This window comes from Leptonychotes weddellii, chromosome 7 (genome assembly GCF_054177405.1).
Source record: "Leptonychotes weddellii isolate Sample4059 chromosome 7, ASM5417740v2, whole genome shotgun sequence".
Lineage (NCBI taxonomy): Eukaryota > Metazoa > Chordata > Mammalia > Carnivora > Phocidae > Leptonychotes > Leptonychotes weddellii.
The window spans coordinates 102,819,184-102,844,692 of record NC_138375.1 but is presented as its reverse complement, the minus strand read 5'-3'; the positions used below and the strand labels follow the sequence as shown (position 1 = coordinate 102,844,692).

Genomic DNA, 25,509 nt, shown 5'->3' with positions numbered 1-25,509 from the left:
CATTGAATAAATATTTACTGAATTAAACTAAAAGTGTAACAAGCCTCACTTTGGGACAGCTGTTTTAGTACAGATGAAAATCTGTTGTAGAGGATTTAAAGAAAATTTATCTACCAACTTTGTCACTTACCTATCTTATTTACAACAGCAAAATCCAATTGAAAAGTGGTTAAGTATCTACCCATGTGTTATAGCTTAAGATTTATTAAATAAGTATCCAATTATGGCAAATACTCACACGAACCAAGAAAAAAAAAGATTTCCAGATTTTTATTTCTGGAACTGTACACCAGGTATTAAAGTACAACAAATACAAAATAATGCTCAAAAAAATCAGTGTTTATGTACAAATATTAAAATCAATGCAACAATAGCAACTTCCTCTTGAACATCTGATACTAAAACTTGTTGTGATTGTCACTAATTAATCTCATACTCACAGGGTACTTATTTCAAACTGGGACAACTGGAATCACTGGTCATCTAAGAGGAATTTTAATATCTACCATATTTAACAATAAAACTAATAGTTTCCTCCTTTTAGTGAAAAAATTAAGAACTTTTTAAAAAACATAGTAATGTCAGTATTTTTATAAATTATTTCAATTTCCATTTGTAGGCAATGTGCTTTGAAACTCTGGGCAAACAATCTCCTTGGTGGTCAGGTTTATTCATTAGTTTACATTCAAAGTTGAAATATTCACTAGAGACTTTGGTTAAATTAAATGGTATCACTATGCTCTATTAGATCTGATGTTCTCAAATATTTATGACCCTCAATTTTAAAAATTAAAAAGGAAACAATTGCACAATTCTTTGACCTAATTGTACACACTTTAGTATTGTTTAAACAGTATTCTACATCCTTCAAGTAAATTCAGCAATTGATCATGACAAGAGGAAAACTAAACATTTAAAAAGCTAGCATGGAAAAGATGAAGTACGACTAACAAAAGTAAAGTATTGCTATAATCACAGCACCAGTTACACTTCTAAATGAATCCGCTGTCCTCTTCAAATTCCCTGTACATAAAAGATACATCAGCCAACAATGCAACAGCTCACCATGGATTTTTGGTTTGTTCATAAGAAAATAATGCGGCAAAAGAAAAAAAGAATTTATCACAGTTTGTTATAAGAATTGTGCTTAACACTTGATAATAAAGGCATTATTGTTTCTTCATGAAATTGCAAATCAGTAATTTTCATGCTCTCAAACGCAATTCTTCTAATAAACAGTAACAAATTCTCTGTTAAGATGCTTAACTGGAGGAAAAAAACAACCCAGTAAACCCAGCGTTCAAAAGAAAATTCAATAAATAGCTATTTTACATGGATAAAGTCATAGTGGTACAATTTATGAATGTCACATCAAACATGCACAAAAATGGTATTTATACATGGCAGAAGCAGTCAGAAAATATTGAATTAGATCTAAAAAGATATGAAGAATTTACATATATATACAAAAATCTTGCAAATTATTGCCTCATTTTAACAAGGAATTAAAAGTAAACGTTACCAGCTAATTAGCACTCTCTAAGAGGCTAAAATCAGAATGACATTTAAAAATCTATTTAGCTGGAATTTATTTTTCTCTCATATCATTTTCTGGATTTTGGTCAAAAATCTTTATTTAAATAACTAAAGTGTCCATTCAACTTGCTGATAATCAAAACTTTAGATAAGAAACACTGTTTCCATCTTATATCAAGATCCCAGCAATGCATAGATAAACTGAGTATGTTACTGCATCAGCTACTGAGAATGGGCATGTTCATTTAAGTGCAACTGGTATTAGCATTCAGTCATCTTTGTGTAAATTACTTTAGACAAACCAGCCACTGTAAACCCAGAGTGAAAATCAAAGTTATAACAATGGAAGATTATGGCCAGTATCTTACTAAATTATAAAAGGTATACTGATTTTTAACAGAAGAAATAAGGTTCAAAGTTTAGCACAACACCACAGCAATAAGAAGCTGAGAACTTGGATAAAAATATCTGAAAGCAACACAGAGCCCAGGCTACCCATTATTTACTGTGTGCATACAGGAATGCTAGACTTTAGATGTATAAATTAGAGACTGATTTTAAGTTATTAATTTAACTACTTTTGTCCACTGTGCTAAACTAAATTTTATAGTAAATATACTACTGCGTAAACACTTCAAAGCAATCTTCATTAAAACGCTGCAAAGAAAAAATAAGAATACACATCATCCAAAACTAAGGATGTCATTGCAGTTCACAGTTTGTATAATAAATACCCTCCCTTTCCATCACTACTAAGGTCACTACAACCTATCTACTCGTCAGCACAACCTTGAAGCGACTTATTCTTACAAATATGAGCAATGCAGCCAAACATTTAAGTTTTTTGCAAAGCAAGACAACTAGTAGAAATTGGAAATTAAGACGGTGCCCCCCCCAAAAAAAAACCCAAAGCAAAATTGTCTTAACCGAACTATAAAAGCAAACCTTATTACACCCTAATACTGTATTACGTATTGTTTGAATTCACCTTTTAACTTAAAGATGCATATCTAGAGAGCAAAAATGGCCAAAGCTTAGGACAATGGCTTCTCATTCATGATGTCTGGAATAAAAATAAAACTGAGTTTGAGATGCATCTGAACGTCTATCACTTTTTAAAACTTAAAGTGGTAAAGTACCATTCTATTTCAGATAGAAACTCACATTTTTCTCACCAACTGTTCAAGCTAAACAAAAAAGTTTAAATATACTTCAAGGTTCTACTGCATTAAGTGTAAAATCTAGAAGTCCCTCCAAAATATTAACACTTTGAACTGCAGTGCTACAAACAACTTAAGAAGCGTCCCAAAATGTAAACCATTGAGTGGCAACATCCTAGGCTTTGCAGACCGTGTCCTGCAAGTCAGTTGCCTCAGGATAAACTAAATTATCAGTGACCAGTATGATTTTCACAATTATAATCTTGACAATGGTGGACAAAACCCCAACTGAATACCACAGCTTCAAATGCCAAATTTTTAGCCAATAAACGAAGGTACACAGAACTCTTCCCACAGTAAAATGACCGATTCTGTGTAAGGTAGCCCTGGTCTAGAATTTTAAAACAGGATCCAAGCAAGCGTCTTCATAATTTGCACGCAGTTCCTCGTGCTGGCTTCCATAAAGATGGACTTGCTGTTTTGTAAACTGAAGTGCTCTAGTTGAATAACATGAGAGAAGTTTCCGTTTTAAAAAAATCCTTGCATGTTTGTGCAGTTTAAAGAAACCTACCCCTGCTTTTATTTAATTAAGAAAATAAAACCAAAAAATGCTACATTGAGCAGGGATTGGGATCGGTACCTGTAAACATTGTTATTCCACTGCATCCATTACGGCAAAAGGAATTTACACGAAAAGAAGCCACTCCATTCAGTTCAGAACATCTGTGCTGGTTTTGAGCTGGTGGCCTCTGTCTACAGGTTTTAAAACTGGGAGTGAGGGCAGTGGGGAACAGAAAAGAATAGAAAAAGAAGGGAGTGGAGAAGAGGTACTGGGGGATGAGGAAGAGATAAGCAGAGCTTAAAGCTGCACCACAGAGTTCAATCTTAGTTCCCAACTCTGCTGATCATAGTTCATTTCCACATTTATGGACTGAAAAATGAAAATACTCTTGATAAATCAAGATATAGTTCTATACATACTGACATCACTGATGTCATAGTGAAAAGGTTCAAACTTCCAGTGAAAGACTAAGCAGACCTGACCCTCTCCTCAAGTTTATTGGTACTGCACACCCACTGCTTCTGGGCCCCCCGCTCCCGTCACTCAGAGGGAAGAGCGGCATGCTGATGCAGAGCATGGGCACCGATGAAACCATTGGTCTCGCTGGCAGACAGACTGCCGAAGTCAGCCACAGAGACGGCCATTTTGGCACTGGTGATGTGATGTGTGTGGTTTTCAAAGTCCACACCCAAATTATTTACAGAAACCTCATTCATAAAGGATTCAGGAACAGCAATGCCCATTTTCAATCTCTTTGCCGGTCTTTCTGACTCTTCACTGCACATGTTCATGGGGTTTAGCTCCGAGTGATAAAATCCAGTCTCAAATAAATTAAAACAATCACTTTCCCCATTGCTCGGCAGGGTGAGTAACTCCTCTGTTACGACAGGCACATGATTGACTTGTCCACGGGGTGTGTTGCCCAGTGGAGGAAAGCTATCATCCAAACAATTCACATCCGGGGGGTTGCAGACGGTTGCCACACTGTTGGTCAGAGCTAAAAAGAAATGGAAAATGGTTTAAGGAAGTGGTCCCATGTCACGAAACAAAGACGACACAATTTTGCCCTAGGCTAACAAACACAAAAAGATGCTCATTTTACCTGTCAAGTCACTGGCAGTGAAAGAGTTGAGAATGTTCAGCTGTTGATCAGGAAGAGGCTCAGGTCGATTAGAAGTTAAGGCTGAAGAATTTACTGTCGAACCCAGAGCTTCTGTTTCATCTACCAAACGATCCATATAGTCCCTGAAAAACATACCCCGGTAACTTCAAGACTGCCTATCACAGTTAAAAGCAGAAGTCTCTAAAGTCAACCCCACAGTACTTACGTAACTCCAGGGTGATGGTTATATCGTTTCTTTCCAAATCTTGTCTGTTGAGCAAAGTAATCATAACGTTCAGATTTCTTCCACATATAGTAGAATGCTACACATTCAGCAACTGTTCTAGTTCTCACCTAACAAAAAAAAAAGTTAAAATTTTAAATAGAAACCAATAGACCCAACCCATTTTTCAGTAACTTCTTTTTTTAAAGATTTTGTTTATTTGACAGAGAGGGCGCGTGCACACCCACACAAACAGGGGGAGCTGCAGAGGTAGAGGGAGAAGCGGACTCCCCAGTGAGCAGGGAGCCCAATCGGCCTCGATCCCAGGACCCTGGGATTATGACCTGAGCTGAAGGCAGATGCTTAACGACTGAGCCACCCGGGCGCCCCACCTTTTTTTTTTTTTTAACAACACTGTAGTTTCAATCCATGGGTCTTATTTTCTATCCTCCCAATTATAAATTCTGAACATTTAATAGTAAAATGTCATTACATTTACATTTTCAATAATAAGGATACCTTCAAAAGTTCAAGGTTTGTTATTTAAATCAGAATCTATTCATTTATAAAATAAATGTATATCCAGAAATGATCTTACACCTTTACTGAAAATCTTAAAACAGTGGCAACCTTTACTTTTCCTCACTGAACTCTCACTGTGATTCTGACTGCAGCAGCAGTCCTTCTTAACCCTGAGGGGTCCACGAATGGGATTCACTGGCATCTATTAAATTCCAAAATTATATGCAGGTATACTTTTCTGGGGAGAAGGGCTGCAGCTTCATCAGATTATCAAAGGGTTCCATAATGCAAGAGAGACGCAGAACCCTTAGAAAAGGGAGTCGCACGCAACTGCATCTGCAGTTTAAGATGATTTGTTACCTAACGGCAGGGTGTTTTCCTTCAACATGGGTTTGGTTCACCTCTCCAACAGAGTTTGGTAAAAACAACAACAAAACAATAAAATCTGAGCCTTGCCAACGTGGCTCCACATCCAGACTAGGGGGGCTCAAACTATATACAGCTACAGGTATGAGTTCAGACATACAGACAAAATTCTGTATCCTTATCTAATAAATACTTTCTCTACTACTTAATCAGTATCCAATAAAGAAGTTTCAGAGTCTCTATCCTGATTAGTGAGCATGACATGAGTTCATAACATAAGGAACAAGCTTTTTAAGCCAAGAAATAAAGTATACATTTCAATAAACATCATACAGTTTAAGTCTTTGTGGCAAACATAGGCTTTCTGGGGATAGAGACCTTTCCTGTCTTATTCACTGATGTACCTCTAGCACTTAAAACGTCTGGTAAATGGGAGAACTTAATTATTTAGGAAATGAATAGATTTCATAAGTCATTTTTGTGCAAAACTTATGTTTTATTTTGACTTGAACAACCCAGACTTCTTGAAAAATGTTTTATCTACTCATTAAATTAAATACTTCATCTCATCTTTGAGAAAACACTAGGTTTTCATACATACAAAAAGGCACTAAACTATTCAACATCTTACTGGAAGGTCTAGCAAATGCAGCAAGACAAGAAAAAAACAAAAGGTATACAAGTTGAGAAGGAAGAAATAAAACTGTCTCTGTTCACAGATGACATGATTGTCTAAATAGAAAATTCCAAGAATCAGCAAAACATTCATGGAACTAATAAATGATTATAGCTAGGTTGCAGGATACAAGGTTAATATGCAAAAGTCAATTGCTTGCCTATATACCAACAGTGAAAAACCAATACTGAAATTAAAAAATACAGTACCATTCACATTAGCACCCAAAAATGAAATATTTAGGTACAAATCTAACAAACTACATGCAAGACATACATGAGGAAAACTATAAAACCATGATTAAAGAAATCAGAGATCTAAATAAATGGAGAGATATTCCACATTCATGGGTAGGAAGACTCATGGCTGTTAAGATGTCAGTTCTTCCCAACTCAACCTACAGATTCAGGGCAATCCCAATCAAAATCCCAGCAAGTTACTGGATAAGTAGTGACAAACTAATTCTAAAGTTTATATGGAAAGGGAAAAAAACAGAGTAGCCAACACAATATTGAGAGAGAAGTACAAAGTTGGAGGAATGACACTACCCAACTTCAAAACTTACTATAAAGTTACGGTAGTCAAGACAGCGGTCTACTGGCAAAAAAAAGAGAGATTAACGCAAGAGAATGGAGAGCCCAGAAATAGAACCACACAAATGCAGTCAACTAACTTTAATAAAGAGTAAAGGCGATGCAACGAAGGATAGCCTTCTAAACAAATGGTGTTAGAACAACTGGACATCCATATGCAAAAACAAAAAAAAGAAAGAAAAAAAGAAAAAGAAAGAGAAAGAAGCTAGACACAGATCTTAACAACTTTCACAAAAATAAACTAAAAATGGAATATAGACATAAATGTGAAATGCAAAACTATAAAGCTCCTAGGAGAGAACATAGGAGAAAAGCTAGATGACTTTGGGGATGACAATGACTTTTTAGATGTAACACTAAAAGCATGACGGTAAAAAAAATTTGATTAGTTGAAATTCACTAAAATTAAAACCTTCTACTTTGCAAAAGACACTGTTAGGAGAATGAAGAGCCATATAGAGGGAGAAAATAGTTGCAAAACACACATGTGATAAAGGACTATTATCCAAAATGTGTAAAGAGCACTTAAAACTTTACAGTAAGGCAACAAACCACTCAATTAAAAAATAGGCTAAAGGCCTTACCAGACACCTCACAAAGAAGAGACACAGATGGCAAATAAGCAAATGAAAAGATAGTCCACATCTTATGTCATCAGAGAAATGCAAATGAAAACAACAAGATACACTACACAACTATTATTAACAGCCAAAATCTAAAACCCTGACAACACCAAATGCTGGAAGGATGTGGAGCAAGAGGAACTCGCAGTGCTGGTGGGAATGCAAAATGGTAAAGCCACTTGAGCAGACATTGTGAAGGTTTTCTAAAAAACCAAACAAACTCTCACCATAGAATCCAGCAATCCCACTCATTGGCATTTAGCCAAAGGAGCTGAAAGTCCATGCAAAAACCTTCACACCAGGTGTTTATAGCAGCTTGTAACTATCAAAACTTGAACGGGACCACGATGTGCCTCAAGAGGTGAATGGATAAACTGGTATATCCATACAATGGAGTAAAAAGAAATGTGATAAAAAGACATGCACTATCAAGCCATGAAATGACACGAAGAAACTCTTAAATGCATAAGTCAAAGAAGCCAACTGTATTAAAAAATACAATACCATTCACATTAGCACCCCAAAAATGAAATATTTAGGTGTTTAGCCAAAGGAGCAATAAAGGCTACATAGTATATGATTCCAACCATATGACATTCTGAAATGGCAAAAGCATAGAGACAGTAAAAAGCCAGGTGTTGGGGTAGGGCTGGAGGAAGGGAGAGAGGAACAGAATGGAATTGGTTGTAGTACAAGGCATTTTTAGGACTGTGAAACTATTCTGTATGATACTATGTAATGGTACAAATCATTACACACTTGTCAGAACCATACAACACAAAAAGTGAACCATGGACTTCAGTTAATAATAATATATCAATATTGGTTCATTAATTATAACAAATGTATCACACTAATATAAAATATTAATAATAGTGGAAGCTGTGTATATGGGGGAAAGGGGGTATATGGGAATCCTATGTACTTTATGATCTATTTTTCTGTAAACCATAAATTACTCTAAAAAATAAAGTCTATTAATGAAAAAGAAAAAGGAATAAAATATTGACCTACCCACCTAAATACTTCAGACTCTTATGTTCCTTTAGGATGAAAAAAGATAATAATAAACAAACCATACTTTAATGAAACTTAATTATTCCAAACTATTGGAATATACACATTTACACACTTTTTAAAAAACTCACTTTACTTTTTAGAACAGTTTTAGGTTCACAGCTGATGTGAGCAGAAAGTACAGAGTTCCCACATACCATCTTCTGCTCCCAAATACGCACAGCTTCCTCCACTATCAATTTCCCACCACAGTGGTACGTGTTACAATCGATGAATCTACACCCACACATCTTTATTACCCGAAGTCCATCATTTACATTAGGGTTCACTCAGGTATTATACATCATATAGGTCATGACAAATATATATTGACATATATCCACCATTAGAGTATCATACAAAATAGTTCCACTGCCCTAAAAATCCTCTGTACTGTGCCTATTCATCCCTCCCTCTATGATAAATCTTGAAACCACTGATCTATTTACTGTCTCCACAGTTTTGCCTTTTCCAGAATGTCATATAGTTGAAATCACACAGGAGATAACCTTTCCAGACTGGCTTCCTTGACTTAACAATATGCATTTAAAGGTCACCTCATGTCTTTTTGTGGCTTAATAGCTCATTCCTTTTAGAACTGAATTATATGTCAGTGTTTGGATGTGTCACAATGTATTTATCCATCCACCTCTCAGAATATATTTATCCATCCACCTCAAAGGACACCTTACTTGTCTCCAAGTTCTGGCAATTATGATTAAATGTGCTATTAACATTTTGTGTGGATATAAATTTTCAACTCTTTTGTGTAAATACCAATGAGTACAACCATTGGATCATATGTTAAGAGTATGGTTAGCTTTGTAAGAAAATGCCAAACTGTCTTTTAAAGGTGCCATACTATTTTGCATTCCCATCAGTAATGAATGAGAGTTCCTGTTGCTCCACATTCTTGCCAGCATTTGATGTTATTAGAACACTTATAGTTGGTTTTAGTAATCAATGTTTCTTCTTTCAGCAACTGCAGTTCTGCCTGCTAAAGAGAAACATTTCTGAGGCCACAAACATCTGCATAGCTTAGAAAGAAATCAAAGTCAAGGAAAACGGAAGAAAAGTAAGACTACCTAGAAAACAGTCAATCCACTCTCCATGAGTACAGTGTAACAACTACGTATGTCAAAAGATAGGTGAGTCCTCTATCAGCCATCCCACAAGCAGGCCGGGGCCAATCCCAGTCACGTGCAAAGCAATATAAGAAATGCTAACGTCAGGAAAGCATTAACAAATTCTTCCTTTTTTTCCCTACCCAAGTGACTTAAAACTTATGTGCTTCTATTCACTGTCATTATTAAGCAATCTGTACTACTTTGCCTAACTTACCTTATTCTTCTGTATAAGATGAAAATCTTTTCCAAAAAGCATGAGTGCATGTTCAAAGCTCCGGCATTCTTCTTCTGTCCACGCAGTCATTCCTTCTAAAGAAATTAAAGAAACTTCATTGGCCTCAGAGCTCTTTTATATGAATTGCTAGTTTACTTTCAGTATGTTTCCCCTATAAAAGGCCGTTAACTATCCCTCTCTCTCTCTCACAAACACACACACACACACACACACACACACAGTTCTATATGCAGGAGATTTCAGTTAGGATTACCAAAAGTAAGCACAATACAATCTTATTTAAAAATCAACAATACCAAAATATAAACACTGGGGTTTTCTCCTCTACATGGAAGGATAAGAATGTAATGTTTTTCTATAATTTATACGCATTGTTTTTCTGACTTTTTTAAACAATGAGCATATATTTTTTCAAATTAAAAAAAAGGTTATTTCCTTTATGACGGAAAAAAAAGCCTCATTTTGATATTATATCAAAACCATAGTGCTTTTAATTAAAGACCATAAATAATCAATACATATTTATTTAAAGTCAGTTTGCAGAGTACTACACTCTGGAAATCCAGTGGGAATAAGAAACAGCCCATGCTCTCAAGACTAAATCCCGTTTAACTTCTCAGAAGACGCTAATGTGAGTGACCTCAAATCTGTTTGGGGCAGAGGAAACCTGAAGTCCTTCATTCGAAGACAATGGGGACCAGGTCCCCATCAAGAGTAGTCCACCACAGGGGCGCCAGGGTGGCTCAGTCATTAAGCGTCTGCCTTCAGCTCGGGTCATGATCCCAGGGTCCTGGGATCGAGCCCCGCATTGGGCTCCCTGCTCAGCGAGAGGCCTGCTTCTCCCTCTCCCACTCCCCCTACTTGCGTTCCCTCTCTCCTGTGCCTCTGTCAAATAAATAAATAAAATCTTAAAAAAAAAAAAAAAGAGTAGTCCACCATAAAGATAAAACATAGTTTGAACTAAAGTAAAAACCAGTATTTAGTTTTTGAGATTAGGAGAGCTTAAAAATAATTTTCTCAAAAAAGCAACTTTTATAAGAAAACATTTCAACAGACTATCTCAACCTACAAGTTTAAATGTGCTGTTTTCAGCTTTTCTATTTTTCCAAATCACTTATATACTATTACTGAGTATTATTTCACTCTATATGTACTTAATGAAAGCTATGGTGCATGCAATTATTTATATAATGACAAAACTACTGAAATTAAAGTTAACCATTTTCCCCGACACACACAAAACAAAGCCTAAGTATCGTAAAAATTTTATTACATGATTACTAAAAATACCTTCCTTGTAATAAATTCAATGGAATATATTATAATACATGTTTTTTATCTTTAATCTCCTTTTCATTTCCTGTTTGGTTTAAAAAAAAGAAAAAACAACTTTTCTTTTCAATGAAATCATAAAATCGTTCTTTTTAATTACTTTGGATATATTGTCATCTCTGGGGTCTGCTTTGTTCTGTAACTATTTCTTCAAGAAAGTGGAGGTGACAGGGGGGTAACTAATTTGTATTTGAACAATCTCTGGTACGTCTAAAAACAGAGGGCAAGAAAAGGAAAAAATTATTGGCTATGAAGATGAACACAGATCTTATAAAAGTGTAATAGGACTGCTCCATCCTTTACAATACTTTGTTATTCTAATCCCCAAATGAGCATCCCCTTTCATTTCCCTCTCTTGATCCCAAGAGTTCCTCACCTTGAGATGCCTTTCCGTTGCAGCAGTACCTTTCAATTGCTTCCTTTATATTATGGTTACACTTGAGAAGTTCATATAATGCCTACAAGATAAAGAAAAAAAAAAAAACACCTATCCAATAAAAATTACCAGAAATTCACACTTAACCACAGCATTAAAACAAATAGACAAAAAAACACCAGGACTAGTAAGAGTCTTGACAAATACTGTCTGAAATGCTCTCTAAATGCAAGACATTTAGGGGTATGCTTGCCAAAACATTTAGTCTACGTAACTGTCCTGGTGATGGACTCTGGTATCCCAGGAGTTTGTTCATTTTCACTCTACCCCTCAGAAGTCATCTACCAGTATCGTTCTTTTTTTTTTTTTGCCAGGTCATCTGAGCTGGGCAATTTCCCTATTTTAGATGATTTTTTTCTAGTTGGGAAAAATTAGAACTATGGTCTTACTTCTTGATATCACCTACTCCCTGTCTTTTAGAGTGTTAATAAGAGGGAACAGCAGCAGGCCTAGAATAGAAGGATGGGTACCTGAGTGACTAGGGTTTATAATGGTCTCATGGTCTACTATGAAGGGTGTCATTTTCTTAAAATTAGAATTTCTTCTCATTAAATCTGTTTGGAATTACAAATATACTAAATAGCAGTGGAGAGAACTTAACTGGAAGTTATTTAATAATCCACCTTCCCAAGTAATTTCCAAGAAAGGCAAAGATGGCTCAATATTAGTAAATCTATTAATACATCAATAGGCTAATAATCAGAACATAATCATTAAAAAACAATCCAGCTGCTAAAAAAGCATCTGATAAATCAGTATCCATTTGTAATTTTAAAAAGACAAAAACCGTAATAAGTGTAAGTGGATGATTACTACCTTAGTATAATAAAGACAGCCTATATCAAACCAAGCACTGGTATTATTCTTAATGTAAAAACCTTAGATATATTACCTCCCATCAAAAGCAGGCCTCAAATCACTACCACTACCAAAAGTCTCTGAGAGTTATGGCTAATGCAGTAAGATAGTAATAGGAGTAAGAGATATAATAAATGGTAAGGAAGGAACCAAGGTATAATTCAATAATGACTTTAAGACTAGAAAGCCTGATAAAAACAACTGAAAAATTATTAGTTTCACTAGCTTGAGAAAAATTAAATTTTTAAAAAATTGGTATTTCTCTATATTAACAGTATATAATTATTATAGATCCCATTAACAAAAGTATTAAATACACATAAATATTTAAGATATTGATGAATTAAGTTAATTAGATGCATGTGATATCCAAACAAACAAAAACACTGAGTGATTAAAAAAGTCAAATACATAGAGAGTCAGATCATGTTCTTGAACTGGAAGGTTTAATGTTTTAAAGGTACTAATTCTTCCAAAATTAATTTACAGTTTAATGGACTGTCAGTACAAAAACCCAGTGGGGATTCTTTTTGACAGCTGCAAAGCTACTCTGAAATTCAACTACTACAACTTCTGTATGTTACTTGGGAATTCAAGTCTGAATCCAACTATCTCTGGATATTCATTTCAGTTAGGATCATTGAGGCTAAAGATACAGAGTGAAAAGTATACGAGAGGGGCAAAATGATGTCAGAAGGCAAAACCAGGGGCAATACTTCCAGCCCCATCCCACATACAATCAAGAGTATCCTGCAACTGTAGGTACACAGTGCTTAACAAATGCTCCTAAAGCAAATTTATACAATCTTAATAGGCAATACTTCTCAACACTTCCTGAACAGAGTTCAAGAATAATCCAAAAAATACCTTTATTATAAAATCTAAAGTCCAACCATAGAGAATGTTTAAATAAGTGATATTACAGCTAACAGGATGGAATATTCCGTCATCGGGAACGAGATAGTAAAGAATTCTCAATGCCAAGGAAAATAAGTGATTCAAATTAAGATATGTGCATACACAGAGAAGAAAGGACCAGAAGAGAAAACGTGAAACAATATGGAGTAGTTATCACTAGGTCTTGGGACTTTTCTTAACCAGTGTTTTCCAAGTTTTAAAAATCTATAAAAAGAGAGATATCCAGTTCACACGTAAGAAATACTTGAATCACATATAAGAAAATCAAGAACGGTGCCTAGGTGGCTTAGTCGGTCAAGCATCTGACTCCTGATTTCGGCTCAGATCATGATCTTAGGGTTGTAAGATTAAGCCCCTCGTCATGCTCTGGGCTGGGCGTGGAGCCTGCTTAAGATTCTCTCTGATCCCCACCCCCGTTCCCCGCCCCCCCGCCCAAAAAAAGGAAAATCAAGAAGAGATTAGTCAGCTGCTGTTTCAACAGAAGTTAAAGTATACCTGTTCATTGTCCCTTGTGTGTGTTCCTGCAGATATCCTATCCATTATTTTTTCATTTCCAGTTCTTAATGAGGTCTCAACAAGGTACTCCTTAACTTTGCTCTCCAAAACCACACCAGGACGCCAAAGTAACTGGTCTTCATTTTCATACACTGATAAAGAAAATCCCATTAACACATTAAAAATAGTGAACATACTCCTAGATGCATACAAACTGCTCTTCCTCTTCTTTGATACGCTATACACTGGGACAACTAACTTTGACGACAGCAGCAATTTGATTGTCTCGCGACCCACTGGTAAAGGTATAATTTTTTTTTTTTTAACTTTATTAAGGGCCAAGTGGTCCAGTGGCTACAGCAAGCAGCTTTCTCACTGGTTGATTTACTATCCAATCAGAAGGCTTTCTATGCCTAGTGAAATCTAATGTAAAACCCAGAAGAGTGTTTTATATTCTCCTAATGAGGGGGTAAAAATAACCTGTATAAATTCTTTAATAGCCTCTTGAACTCTCTAACTGCCTCTATGATGTGTATACAGGTTAAAAACTGCAAACAAATAAAACACACAAAAATAAATAAAAGCCAAAATATCTGCCAATAATGAAATACCTAAGAAAGGTAGATTTTTACTTTACTAATTTCCTCCCAAAGGGTGAATTTTAAAGGAGGATGCACATTCATCAAAAATGGAAAAGAATGATTAACAGTAAGAGAAGTAAACTTTCCAAAATCTCTTAAAGAGGTTGATACATTAATAAGCAGAGTGTCACTAAAACAAGATATATATATTATTAATGCACACATTGCCACCATACTTAAAGCTTCTACTTCACACACTAAAGTAACACAGATGGCCCAAATATTTATCCCATTGCTTCAAGTGCAATGCATTCTTCAAGTGTAGGATAAGTACTAAATATAGCTAATAAAATAATTTACTGAAAGCTCCCTATGTACCAGGGACCAGGATCAGTGCTTTATATTCACAACTGTGTGAGGCAGGCATTATCGCTCCCGGTGAGCAGGAAAGGTAAAAATAAAATGTGCCTATGAACCAGTAAGACTGACTTTTGATGTAAATTCCTCTCCTCCTTGTCATAACTGAAATAGGTAAAACAGTTTGGGTCTATCCCCTCTAAGGATAGAGAAGGTAGAGCTTCCCTCCTGAATGTGTACAAGTGAGAGAGGATTACATCCATTATGTTTAATCTAAGAACTGACGTGGCTGAGCATGTTCTGACGTCAAGGGTGTGTGTCATTTGGGTGGGGGGATGGAGAGGCTGGGTCATCTGAATATCAACCACTGTTTTGCTTCCCTGGGACAACATCATTTCGAAAGCAGTTTAGGAAAACATTGTTATTAGGGGCTGCCAATGCTAACAACCCTAGGGTAGCCACTCTCCCCTTCCTTTAAATGGAGGATGACCTAACAGGGCAAAGGAAAAAAGAAAAACTCAGGAAGGGCTGTGTCGCTGTGCTGTGTTGGCCCCACGATGTCACAGGGACAAATCGACTCCTTAGGGAAAAGGTCAAATGCACACGGCCAAATCTATATGCTTCCCAAGTTCAGCTAGGGAAAGATACCTGTATTTTTATTTTCCACCACATTTTCGAGACCAACTATAACTGGGATCTACCAAAAATGCGAAGAAAAACTGATTACACTTAAGTAGGAGTGTACAAAAAAAGAAAGGGAATCCTTGTGTTCTACCACCTTCTCTTTCAGGGCTTACACAGGAGAATTTCTTCTAGAGTCTTTATTCATCAAGAATTTTCTTTCCAAGAGATTTTATTTCTAATGTGCTCATTATCTCAGGTTATAAGATTCTACCCACTTCTACTAGAGTGGGATGTAGGTCAAGCAGATGCACCTGCAGCGGCGTTCCACTACCCTACCTGGTGCCTTAGCATACCCATAAGGCTAAGAAGCACTGTACAGAGACAGAAGTGGTTCTCTGAGTCTCAGCGTTAATTCTGATATATTATTCCTGAGTCAGGCCCAAACTTTCGCTGACTCCAACTCTATCTTTATTCTGCCAAGGTTGATGGGCACCTGGGTGGCTCAGCTGGCTAAGCATCTGCCTTTGGCTCAGGTTATGATCCCAGCATTCTGGGATCAAACCCTGCATTGGGCTCTCTGCTTGGTGGGGAGTCGGCTACTCCCCCTCCTTCTGCAGCTCCCCCTGCTTGCACGCTCTTTCGCTAATAAATAAATAAATTCTTTAAAAAAAAAATTAATGTATACTGTCAAGGTTGGTATGTAATCAAATAATTAAACAAACTATTAAGGGATAACTTGGCCTACTATATATTATCAAAATCAAAACCAAAAATCTTACTTACCTTTCTCATCACGAACATACTCTCCAAGGTAAGGGGGAATCTCTGCCTGATACTGTAAACCAATCATTATTTCCTACAAGAAAATTTCGAAGTAAAAACAACTTATAAAAATATACTGAAAAACAAGTTCCAACTCATTGAATTACTACAAGTCAAAAGAAATTTCATCTTACAACAGCAACATTATCTTAAAGTACTTCAGAAATGAAAAAAGCTACTTCAGTCCAAACTGTCTACTAAGTTATTATGATAGTAACTCAACTTACTTTCCTCAAATCTTCAGGTGAGTTACCACTGTCTGTTTCAACATCTTCAACTTCTGATTCCTTATCTCCATCACATGTAGTATTTGCTTAAAAAAAGAAAATTAAATTTTAAAAAGGTTTTTATTGCCTATTTTTGCAGCACGTGCCTGGCATGTGGCATTTTATAAAAAATCATTTGAATGAATGAGATTAGCACAAATATACTCAACTTCTTGTACTATTCTCACATTTTAACACTAGTCAAAACAAGAAACTGAAAATACTAAGGAAGTGTATGGTACCTTAAAATTTTTTGTTCTACTGTCAAATAGTTTGGGAAGGCAAAAGGAAAACCACTACGGTCACCTTAAAAAAGAACAGAAAGCAATAGAGTTCTTATTATGCTAACCCAGAATGGGACAAAGAGGTGTACATTAACTCCATCAAAATTATGTTTTTGCACACATACACCTGTATGTGTATTTGCATTTGTTAAGTGAACAGTTCTTCTATGACCAAAATACCTAAAAAATAAGCAAGGCTGCAGATAAGAAATTATTTCACTTCAAAGACCTTTTAAATATTACTGATATACATTAAGGGATAACACCAAGAACTAAAAAGAAAAAGAGAATTAAATAAATCACTAAAGACATAAAAAAATAGTTATTGAGCATCTGATGGTTTTCAAAACCAGGAGAGTAAAGGACCTTTTAAAACAAGTCCAAAAAATGTCCATAAAATTTCATGGCTGAAGAACTATGATTGGTTACGATAGCAACAGATGAATCTTGGGAAAGAAAATAGCCTTGCAAAACTAACCAAATGTTTCAGGTTTTAAAACGACATGTTGGTTCACCTCTATCCCAATAAAAAGTTATAGTCGTTATCAGGATTGTAATAGAACTGTATTTCCATTAAGTAAAACACTTAGAATATTCTGACGAACGATTTGTTTTGTTTTGTTTTAAGTCTGATGAGCTAGTGAATGCCATAAAATGCACTGGAGCCAGAGTATCAGTGCTACTACTCATCAGTAATGACTGAGCTTCTTACATCGTAAAGGCCTAGGGAAGAAATCGGAAGTTTCATGGGAAGTCACAGACGGTGTCAGATCATCTGCAGAAGACTGAGTTTCCTCATCATCACCCGACAACAGGTCTTTTGCTATTTCCTCCTGTAGGAATAAGAATGCAGTGCTAGAGTTAGAAATTACTACATCTCATAAAAAAATTTTTTACTTAAAAAAAGGAAATTAGACTTCATCAATTTCTTATTATTCATAAACATACTATGTATTATGATACAATTAAGAACTTGTTGAAGGCCCCTTTTGAGAGAAGTAAATCTGAAATGCTCCTATAATTTACTTCATATACATATTTAATAACAATTACATATAATATTTAATAACTATATTATTATACACTTAAAAAATCTGCCTAACTTATGGATAAGCAGAAAGCTTATCTGAACCTGCAAGCTAATTTTTAGTGAATTTACAACAAAAACAATCTTATGTCTAAGTGATTAACAATTAAACTCACTTTCTACCAACGTAAATAAATAAAACCAAAAAATGCCCCGAACTCTTCTCTTCCAATAATTAAAAAAATCTAACCAATGAAAAACTCTGACTAGAGATATAATTTTAAAAGCAACACGTTTGAATTAACTTTTATCTAAGTACAGAGTCATCTGTGTGCCTGGTACATAGGCACTCAGTATTTGCCGAGTGACTACAGTCATTAAAGGTGTGGTACGTTAATACCACATCTGACTGAAAAGGGGAAACAACAAAACTCACAGGAAGAGGTGCCAAGATGTGGATTCCTCTCCCTGTCTCAGAGTCCCTTTCCAGAGACCACAGAAAGCTAGCAGAGACCGTGGCTGTGTGAACTGCCCTCAGCAGGGACTATGCCTTCCCCACAACCAACAATGTGACAGATGTGTCACCAAGGCCTTGGCTGCTGTGGCTGCCTTCACTCACAGAGCCCAAGAAAACAGAACTTCTCCCCAACCACTCCACATCTAAGCCAGCTTGGATTGAAGGCTTCTGGGGGATTTATTAATCAATGCATTCAAGTGTTCAGAGGATCAAAAAAAGTTAGGGCAACATCTAAGTTTAGATACTGTATGTCAACAGAGTAAAGAAAAACTTTATGGGAGAACACTCAAACATACAAAGTATTAAGAAGCTACTAGTACTTTTAAAGCAGTGTAATCAAAGCCAAACAATATTTAAATCGGTCACCAAAATGATAAAGAGCAATGGGTCAATAAGAAATTTACATTTCAGAAATACAAAATGCTTTTAATGAAAAGGAAACTAATAAAAACAGCCAATGGTAATGGATTTGGAATTTTTCTTTTAGATGCTTGTACTCACTTTGTCTAGTGTCATGTCTGGTAGTTCATCAGCAAGTTCACTTGGGGAGCTATTTGTACTGGAATTTGCCACTGCCGGAATTGTAGGTTCATAGCCATAGAACGCCAGTAAATCTTCTAAAGGCATGTTTCCTTCCTATTCAAGCCAGGGCACAAACATAAACTCAGTACATGTCACAATACAGAAGCACAGATAAACTGTGATGCCCTTAATATTCATAAAACACATTACAAAAAAGCAGTATCAAGTCAAAGCCAAGTTTTAGTTTTTCTTTTTGTACTACTGCTAGAAAATAGGCTCAAACAGTCAGAGCTATTATTAACTTATTAACAAAAGCCTAATGATTAACATCTTCATTTTTATTTCCAGCATCATTTCACTCTTTAAAAAATTCCTCAAATATTTAGTGATTTTTTTTTTAAGCATTCAACATTAGTATAAAGATTTACCTTGAAAGAACTTATAAGTAATCAATCAATAACTTCATATAATACTCAGTGTGTTTCCTTGGATTTAACAGTTGAAGACCACTTGGTTTAATTCTTCATGTTAATTGGATGACAGCCGAAGGGCAACCACTTTTAGTATATGTGCTGCTGAAGCGAGCACCGAAGGGCAACCACTAACACCAATAATATTTATGTATTACTCTTCAAAACTATCCTTTCTATTACTAGCACCATATCTGTATTCTGTACAATTGTTTTAGGTTTCTCTTCCATAAACACCTACTGAAGTTTATTATCATTACGGCCATCTTACAGGTGACAAAACGGAGGCTTAGTTCTGGGTTCAAATTCCAGTACCACCAGTTCACTTACTGGCAGCGATGCTTTGATAAAAGTACATACTTTGGCTGCAGTGTTTCCTATGTTATGAATACCTACGCTATGCCACATTTTGGCATCCTTTTCCCCCAACTAATCCATCTGGAAATAAGTGGTGTATTTCCTTTTTAAAAATATCTTAATTCAACTACTAAACTATATACAGCTATTTACAACTATTCAAATATATAAATACAAAATAATATATCTACAGACTAGTTAATTTGCTCAATATTTTAGAGATGTTTATGCTCATCTATTAAGAAATTCATTAAGCTTGCTTATAGGTTTCGTTTTCCCTTTAAGGCAAAATGCCTCAGTCATGAAGCAAAAGCATGAAAATGCTAAAACATGTCCTCAGCTGATCACAAAGTGAGCTGAAATGAGCCAGTGATGATTTCTAGAAAGCCACTGTCAGGCTCGGAGGGGTGCCCAAGAATCTGGCCTTCTTCACCTTTACAGGTCTAGAACTTAAATTTTTCACTGTGCCTGCTTCAAACAGATTCATGCTAAATGAGCTCTATAGAAAAGGTTTATGACAGAATGTGACTTTGTAAATTTGCAGTAGGAGACATGTGCCTTTCCAGTGACCATACCAATCATGTCACTCATGAAATCCTTTCAGCTTGGGATTGGAATCAGTTAAAAAGCTGCTTTGGTAGCATGGAGTCAGCACAAATGGAGTTGGATGGTCAGGATGGACAGAAGTTCACCCATACCATGGGGAAACCTCGTGAATTCTTCTTCTCCAAATCAAAGAACAGAACCCCTCAAATGTGCCCAGAACCAGATTCAGAGTCTCTCTAGTCCTGCTCCTTGCAGATTCCATGCAGCCCATTCCCTTTGGCTCATATTGGTTCTAAGAGGAGACTGGGTTGAAGCTTTTGCAAACCACCTGTCTGTATTATTTCTTCAAAACCTCATAGTTTCAGATTCTCTCCATGAGCTGGGGAGATGTCAATTTTCATGCATCATACACTAATAATCCACCTTTCCATCAATACAGCATTTACTGGGTCCTAGGTACTATGCAGAGGTTGCTAGCTGTAGATACAGAAATTTACAGAAAGTCCCTGCTCTGAATGAGTTCAAGTCTTAATGGAAGAAACTGGTAAGTTAACAATTATAATACAATGTGTTGATTGCAAAAATCAATTCCAGAAATGGTAGTATACACTGGTAGGTACAGAGAAGGGAAGAACTAAACTCTAGGAATAATGGCATGCGTGAGGTTAGGGAGGTGCCACATTAGGGTGCAAAGACTGAGCTAAGTCTTGACAGATGAAGAGGCATTTGACAGATGAGGGCTGTGTACTAGGGACTTGTGGTGTGTCATAAGAAACACTGACTGAGCAGTTACTGGGTGCCAGTAGGCCACTGTGCCAAGTGCCAGTATGAAAAATAGGTCTTGCCCTTCTACAGAGTACAGTCTAGAGGGCGGAGGGGAGGGAGAATAATCACAATACACAAATATAAAACTGCCAATTACAATGAATGCAAAGGAAATAAATAGGGTCCAGAATAATGTAGAGAGTCTACTTTCTCAGGGTCAAAGGGAAGACAGAGAGTGTCCTTTACTCCCAGCGTAATGGGAAGTGAATGGAGACTAAAAAAAAAAGTGTGGGGGGGGATGAAGGGGGAGTGCCATGACTTTATTTCTTCTTAAATGTTGGGCAACTACATAAAGAAAAGTTTGAGGAGGTGGAGAGACAAGAGAAAAGCAGGGAGACCACCTAAGGGCTTCATGCTGGATTAAGGTAGTGATATAAACATGGAGGGAAGTTAATAGATGATATATATTCTAAGGTGGAATCAAATGGGTTCCTGGATGTGGGAGTGAAAGGGAGAGAAATGTCTCTCCAGATTTCTATTTGAGCAACTGCCTATATGGTGGTAACTTTTACTGAGATAGAAAGGACTGAAGTCAGTTAAGCATCTGCCTTCGGCTCAGGTCATGATCCCAGGGTCCTGGGATCAAGTCTCACATCGGGCTCCCTGCTAGGCGGGGAGCCTGCTTCTCCTTCTCCCTCTGCTTGCTGCTCCCCCTGCTTGTGCTCTGTCAAAAAAATAAATAAAATCTTTAAAAAAAAAAATAAAAAGAAGAAAGGACTGAGGATGGGTTTCTGAAGGAAACAAAAGTTCTGCAGAAGACACAAGTTAAGTCTGAGAGGACTATGAGACATCTAAGTAGAAGAGTCAAGTTGGCCAGCAGCCTGGTGTTCATCGAGGATCAGGCTGGGCTAAAGATATACATCTGGCATTCGTTAGCATCTAGATGATATCTAAAGCCAAAGAAGGCAAGAGGATACAAAGAAAAGAGAAGGGAATATATGCTTTATTAGAAGAACTTCCAGATATATTACCCTACAGGCAATGGGAGATGTCTGGAAAATTTTAAGCACAATATGCATTTTGAAAATAACATTATAGGGGGAGTAGAAGAAGGAGAGCCTCAACTAAGGAAGGGAATTATCTGAGCAAAATTAAGAGAAAAGAATGTATTTCTTGACCTACTTGATAAAGTGAATGAAAGTGACAGAGCAGTCTAAAAGGATTGCCTGTTTCTGGCCTGCAAAGGCTAAATACCTATAAGCACCGTTATGAGACAGAAACATCAGACAAACTTGAAGGTGGACAGTGGGGTAGTAAATGATAATTCAAGGCAAAAGCTGAAGCAATGGGCTTGAATGAGATCATCCAGAAAAGGCATATAGAGTGAGAAGACAAAAGCTAGAACTCTGGGAAATGCCATCAATTAAAATGTGGGCAAAGAAAGAATGGCCCATAAATACCAGAAAGCAGAACTAAGAGAAAGCAGAATTACATAAGCTAAGGAAGAAGCAAGTGTGGAGAGACCAGAGATAGTCACTTTAGGCCAAATATCAAAGAGAAATCAAGCGAAATAGAGAGAGGAATTCTCTGTACCTGTCAAGCAGGAATTACTGGTGATCCTACAGCCTACTGGGAGAAACAAAGCTGAATCGATGGAGGAAAGTACATGAATGAACTGAATGGAGGGGAGAGAATACATACAGTATAAAAAGAGAATCACTAAGGGCAACACAGGGTTAAAACAATTTCTCCCAAATTTAGGAAACATATGAGTAGGATTCTCTATGCTGATTTTAAAAAATAAGTGGGAAGGAAAGACTTAGGGCAGGAGGGATGGAATTAAGAGTTAGCTTAGGATGTGGCATATACTCTTTGGACAGTAGGGAGAGAAGAATGAGTATAAAAGTTAAGTTTGTATGTGTGGGGCACATAGGAGATTCCAGGTAGTCACTCATGAAAACCCCACTTTCTCTATAAAGACACAAGTACGATCATCTGTTGAGGAAGAAGGTGACTATCTTAGTGGAACTTCATCAACACATTCAAGGAATGACACTAGTTACCTAAAGGGAGCTGATGATAAAATACAGAAATTACTTGTACTAAAAACTTGTATAGCAAAACCAGAAAAGGTGAATCTAATCTCTGAAGCACTTCACAAGTGAGCTATTAGACCTATTAATAAAGGACTGTTCTCTGAAGCACAAAAGAAGTTTTTAAAAAAATCAAATGAGTAAATCTCAGTCTCTGAGATCTGTGGTGGCTAGATCAGCGTAGAAGTTTGATCCAGCACCTTATCACAGGTAGAGAATTTTTCTCTTCTTTTTCTCAGGTATTTTGTTGACCCTATTTAAATTTTAAGGGGCATATTTGAGTCTAGTCATACTTATAAATGAACTATTTTCTAACTCAAAGGTTTTATATCAGGAAGAACATAAAATCTAGAGGCAGAGGACTCCATTAACTGCTAACCATTACTGTAGGCAAATCACCTAACTCCCCTCACCTACATTTCTTCATCTGTAAATAGAAAAGTATCATAATTTCCTTGATCCTATGATGCATAACCTCACGTGCCAGAAATTAGGATGCATCCCATTATCAATGTACACATTTCCCATAGTACTGTTCTTCCCTGCCTCCATCTATATTACTTCTTTAAATCTATGGTACATTTCACAATCAACAAGGACTCTTAACCAAGGAAATAATGCTAATACTCATCCAATACACCTGATGGTGCTCCTGGATTGATCAACAGAAATTGTCCAAGTGAAGTGTAGAACAATTTTCATATGATGCCAGTCTGATATCTTAAAATATGCATTGCAAAACAGTATACATATAGTTTTAAAAAATTAAAAAAAACAAACAAACCAGGGCGCCTGGGTGGCTCAGTTGGTTAAGCAACTGCCTTCGGCTCAGGTCATGATCCTGGAGTCCCGGGATCGAGTCCCGCATTGGACTCCCTGCTCAGTGGGGAGTCTGCTTCTCCCTCTGATCCTCCCCCTCTCATGCTCTCTGTCTCCCACTCTCTCTCTCAGATAAATAAATAAAAAATCTTTAAAAACAAACAAACAAACCCACAAAACAGGAAGGATCTATACCAAAGTGTAAGTGGTAGAAAAGGTGATTTTTACTTTCTCATTCCACAATGAATATCATCAAGGGAGAAATCTACGTATTATTGTAAAGAACTTCTCTAAAAGTTATAGCTGGAGACTATTAAATTAAAACCTCACAAAACAATAACATGAATAAACTATAGTAAGACACAATGTAAACCTTATTTTATACATTTAATAACATAAATCTAGTCACATAATGTATTCTCTATACCAAAGTTCTACTATACAAAAACTGTTTTTATCTCTTATTTTTAATACATACTGTACTAAAAATTTGTAAGCACTCAAATACAGGCCATATTTATAGTCTATAAACTATCCAGTTTATTATGAGTATAAAAACTTACTGTAATTTCTAAAAACAAACATTAACATCAAGCCCCTAAAACTGTGAACATTTACAAATACCTAAATCAAAGTTCCAATAATAAAAGATGAACAGAGTACATTAAATGATATAGAGATAATTTTAAATTTCCTCTATAAATGATTTTTACTCTTTATATTTGTGTCTCTATCTGCTATTTTGTATTCAGTGTCATGTTTCATTAAATATCAACAAAGAATAGAGACCACATCTACATAGTTAAGCTTTACTACAGATAAGAATTATAGTTCGGGGGGCGCCTGGGTGGCTCAGTCGTTAAGCGTCTGCCTTCGGCTCAGGTCATGATCCCAGGGTCCTGGGATCGAGCCCCACATTGGGCTCCCTGCTCCGTGGGAAGCCTGCTTCTCCCTCTCCCACTCCCCCTGCTTGTGTTCCCTCTCTCGCTGTGTCTCTCTCTGTCAAATAAATAAAATCTTTAAAAAAAAAAAAAGAATTATAGTTCGGAGGAAGTGGGCAGTCAGTCGCTCTTAGAAATAGCTCCTCTTATCCACTGTTCAGTGAGAGAAAGATTAGGCTTCTAAGTGGAGACACAGTTCTTAGGTCTTCCCTAGAATCTGTTTAAAGATCACCTGTAGTTTTCTGTCCCAATTTCCAAGAATGTCATAAAATACCAAGAAGCAAAACTGTCCAAGTACAGAGAAGTTGAAATATTTAAAGACCTCTAATTTTTCTGAATCTTCAAATTAGTGATAGATATCATTACAAAGCAAAAAATTAATTACCAGTGTTTATTTTTTTAAGATTTTTATTTATTTGACAGAGAGATAATGTTAGCTGGATTATATAATTCTCAATTATTCTAGGCTACCCATTCTTAAGAGGTAGGAAGAAGTGCCCGAATAAAGCCAAGCAGAACTCAAGACTCTTGGACATCTTTTATCAAAAGGCAGTATTTTATCAAGACCCCTGAAAGGATCAATACCCAAAGCTTTTCTTAAGTATTTCCCAACCATTTTATCTCTATATTCTCAAATCTGTTTGGCTATAAGTTGGTTTTGTTTTTTTGGGTTTTTTTAATGATTAAATCTAACAGCA

General features: G+C 36.3%; 1 protein-coding gene across 5 annotated transcripts in view; it reads right to left on the bottom strand.

The window, feature by feature from the left end:
* Window positions 1–254: 254 nt before the first annotated feature.
* The window catches only part of MIER3 (MIER family member 3), a 39,894-nt gene continuing 14,639 nt past the window's right edge, over window positions 255–25,509 (bottom strand). For 3 of the 5 annotated variants that reach the window (XM_081826856.1, XM_081826858.1, XM_006740374.3), the window contains exons 4-13: window positions 18,800–18,934; window positions 17,467–17,587; window positions 16,432–16,517; window positions 16,166–16,238; window positions 13,821–13,972; window positions 11,490–11,571; window positions 9,761–9,855; window positions 4,587–4,714; window positions 4,361–4,503; window positions 255–4,255 (exon numbers count right to left, since the gene is read on the bottom strand). In XM_081826856.1, coding sequence (XP_081682982.1) covers window positions 3,798–4,255; window positions 4,361–4,503; window positions 4,587–4,714; window positions 9,761–9,855; window positions 11,490–11,571; window positions 13,821–13,972; window positions 16,166–16,238; window positions 16,432–16,517; window positions 17,467–17,587; window positions 18,800–18,934 — 1,473 coding nt within the window. In that variant the 3' untranslated portion in view covers window positions 255–3,797. The remainder of the gene's footprint in view (window positions 4,256–4,360; window positions 4,504–4,586; window positions 4,715–9,760; window positions 9,856–11,489; window positions 11,572–13,820; window positions 13,973–16,165; window positions 16,239–16,431; window positions 16,518–17,466; window positions 17,588–18,799; window positions 18,935–25,509) is intronic. The other 2 variants (XM_081826857.1, XM_081826859.1) reach the window with 1 other exon arrangement.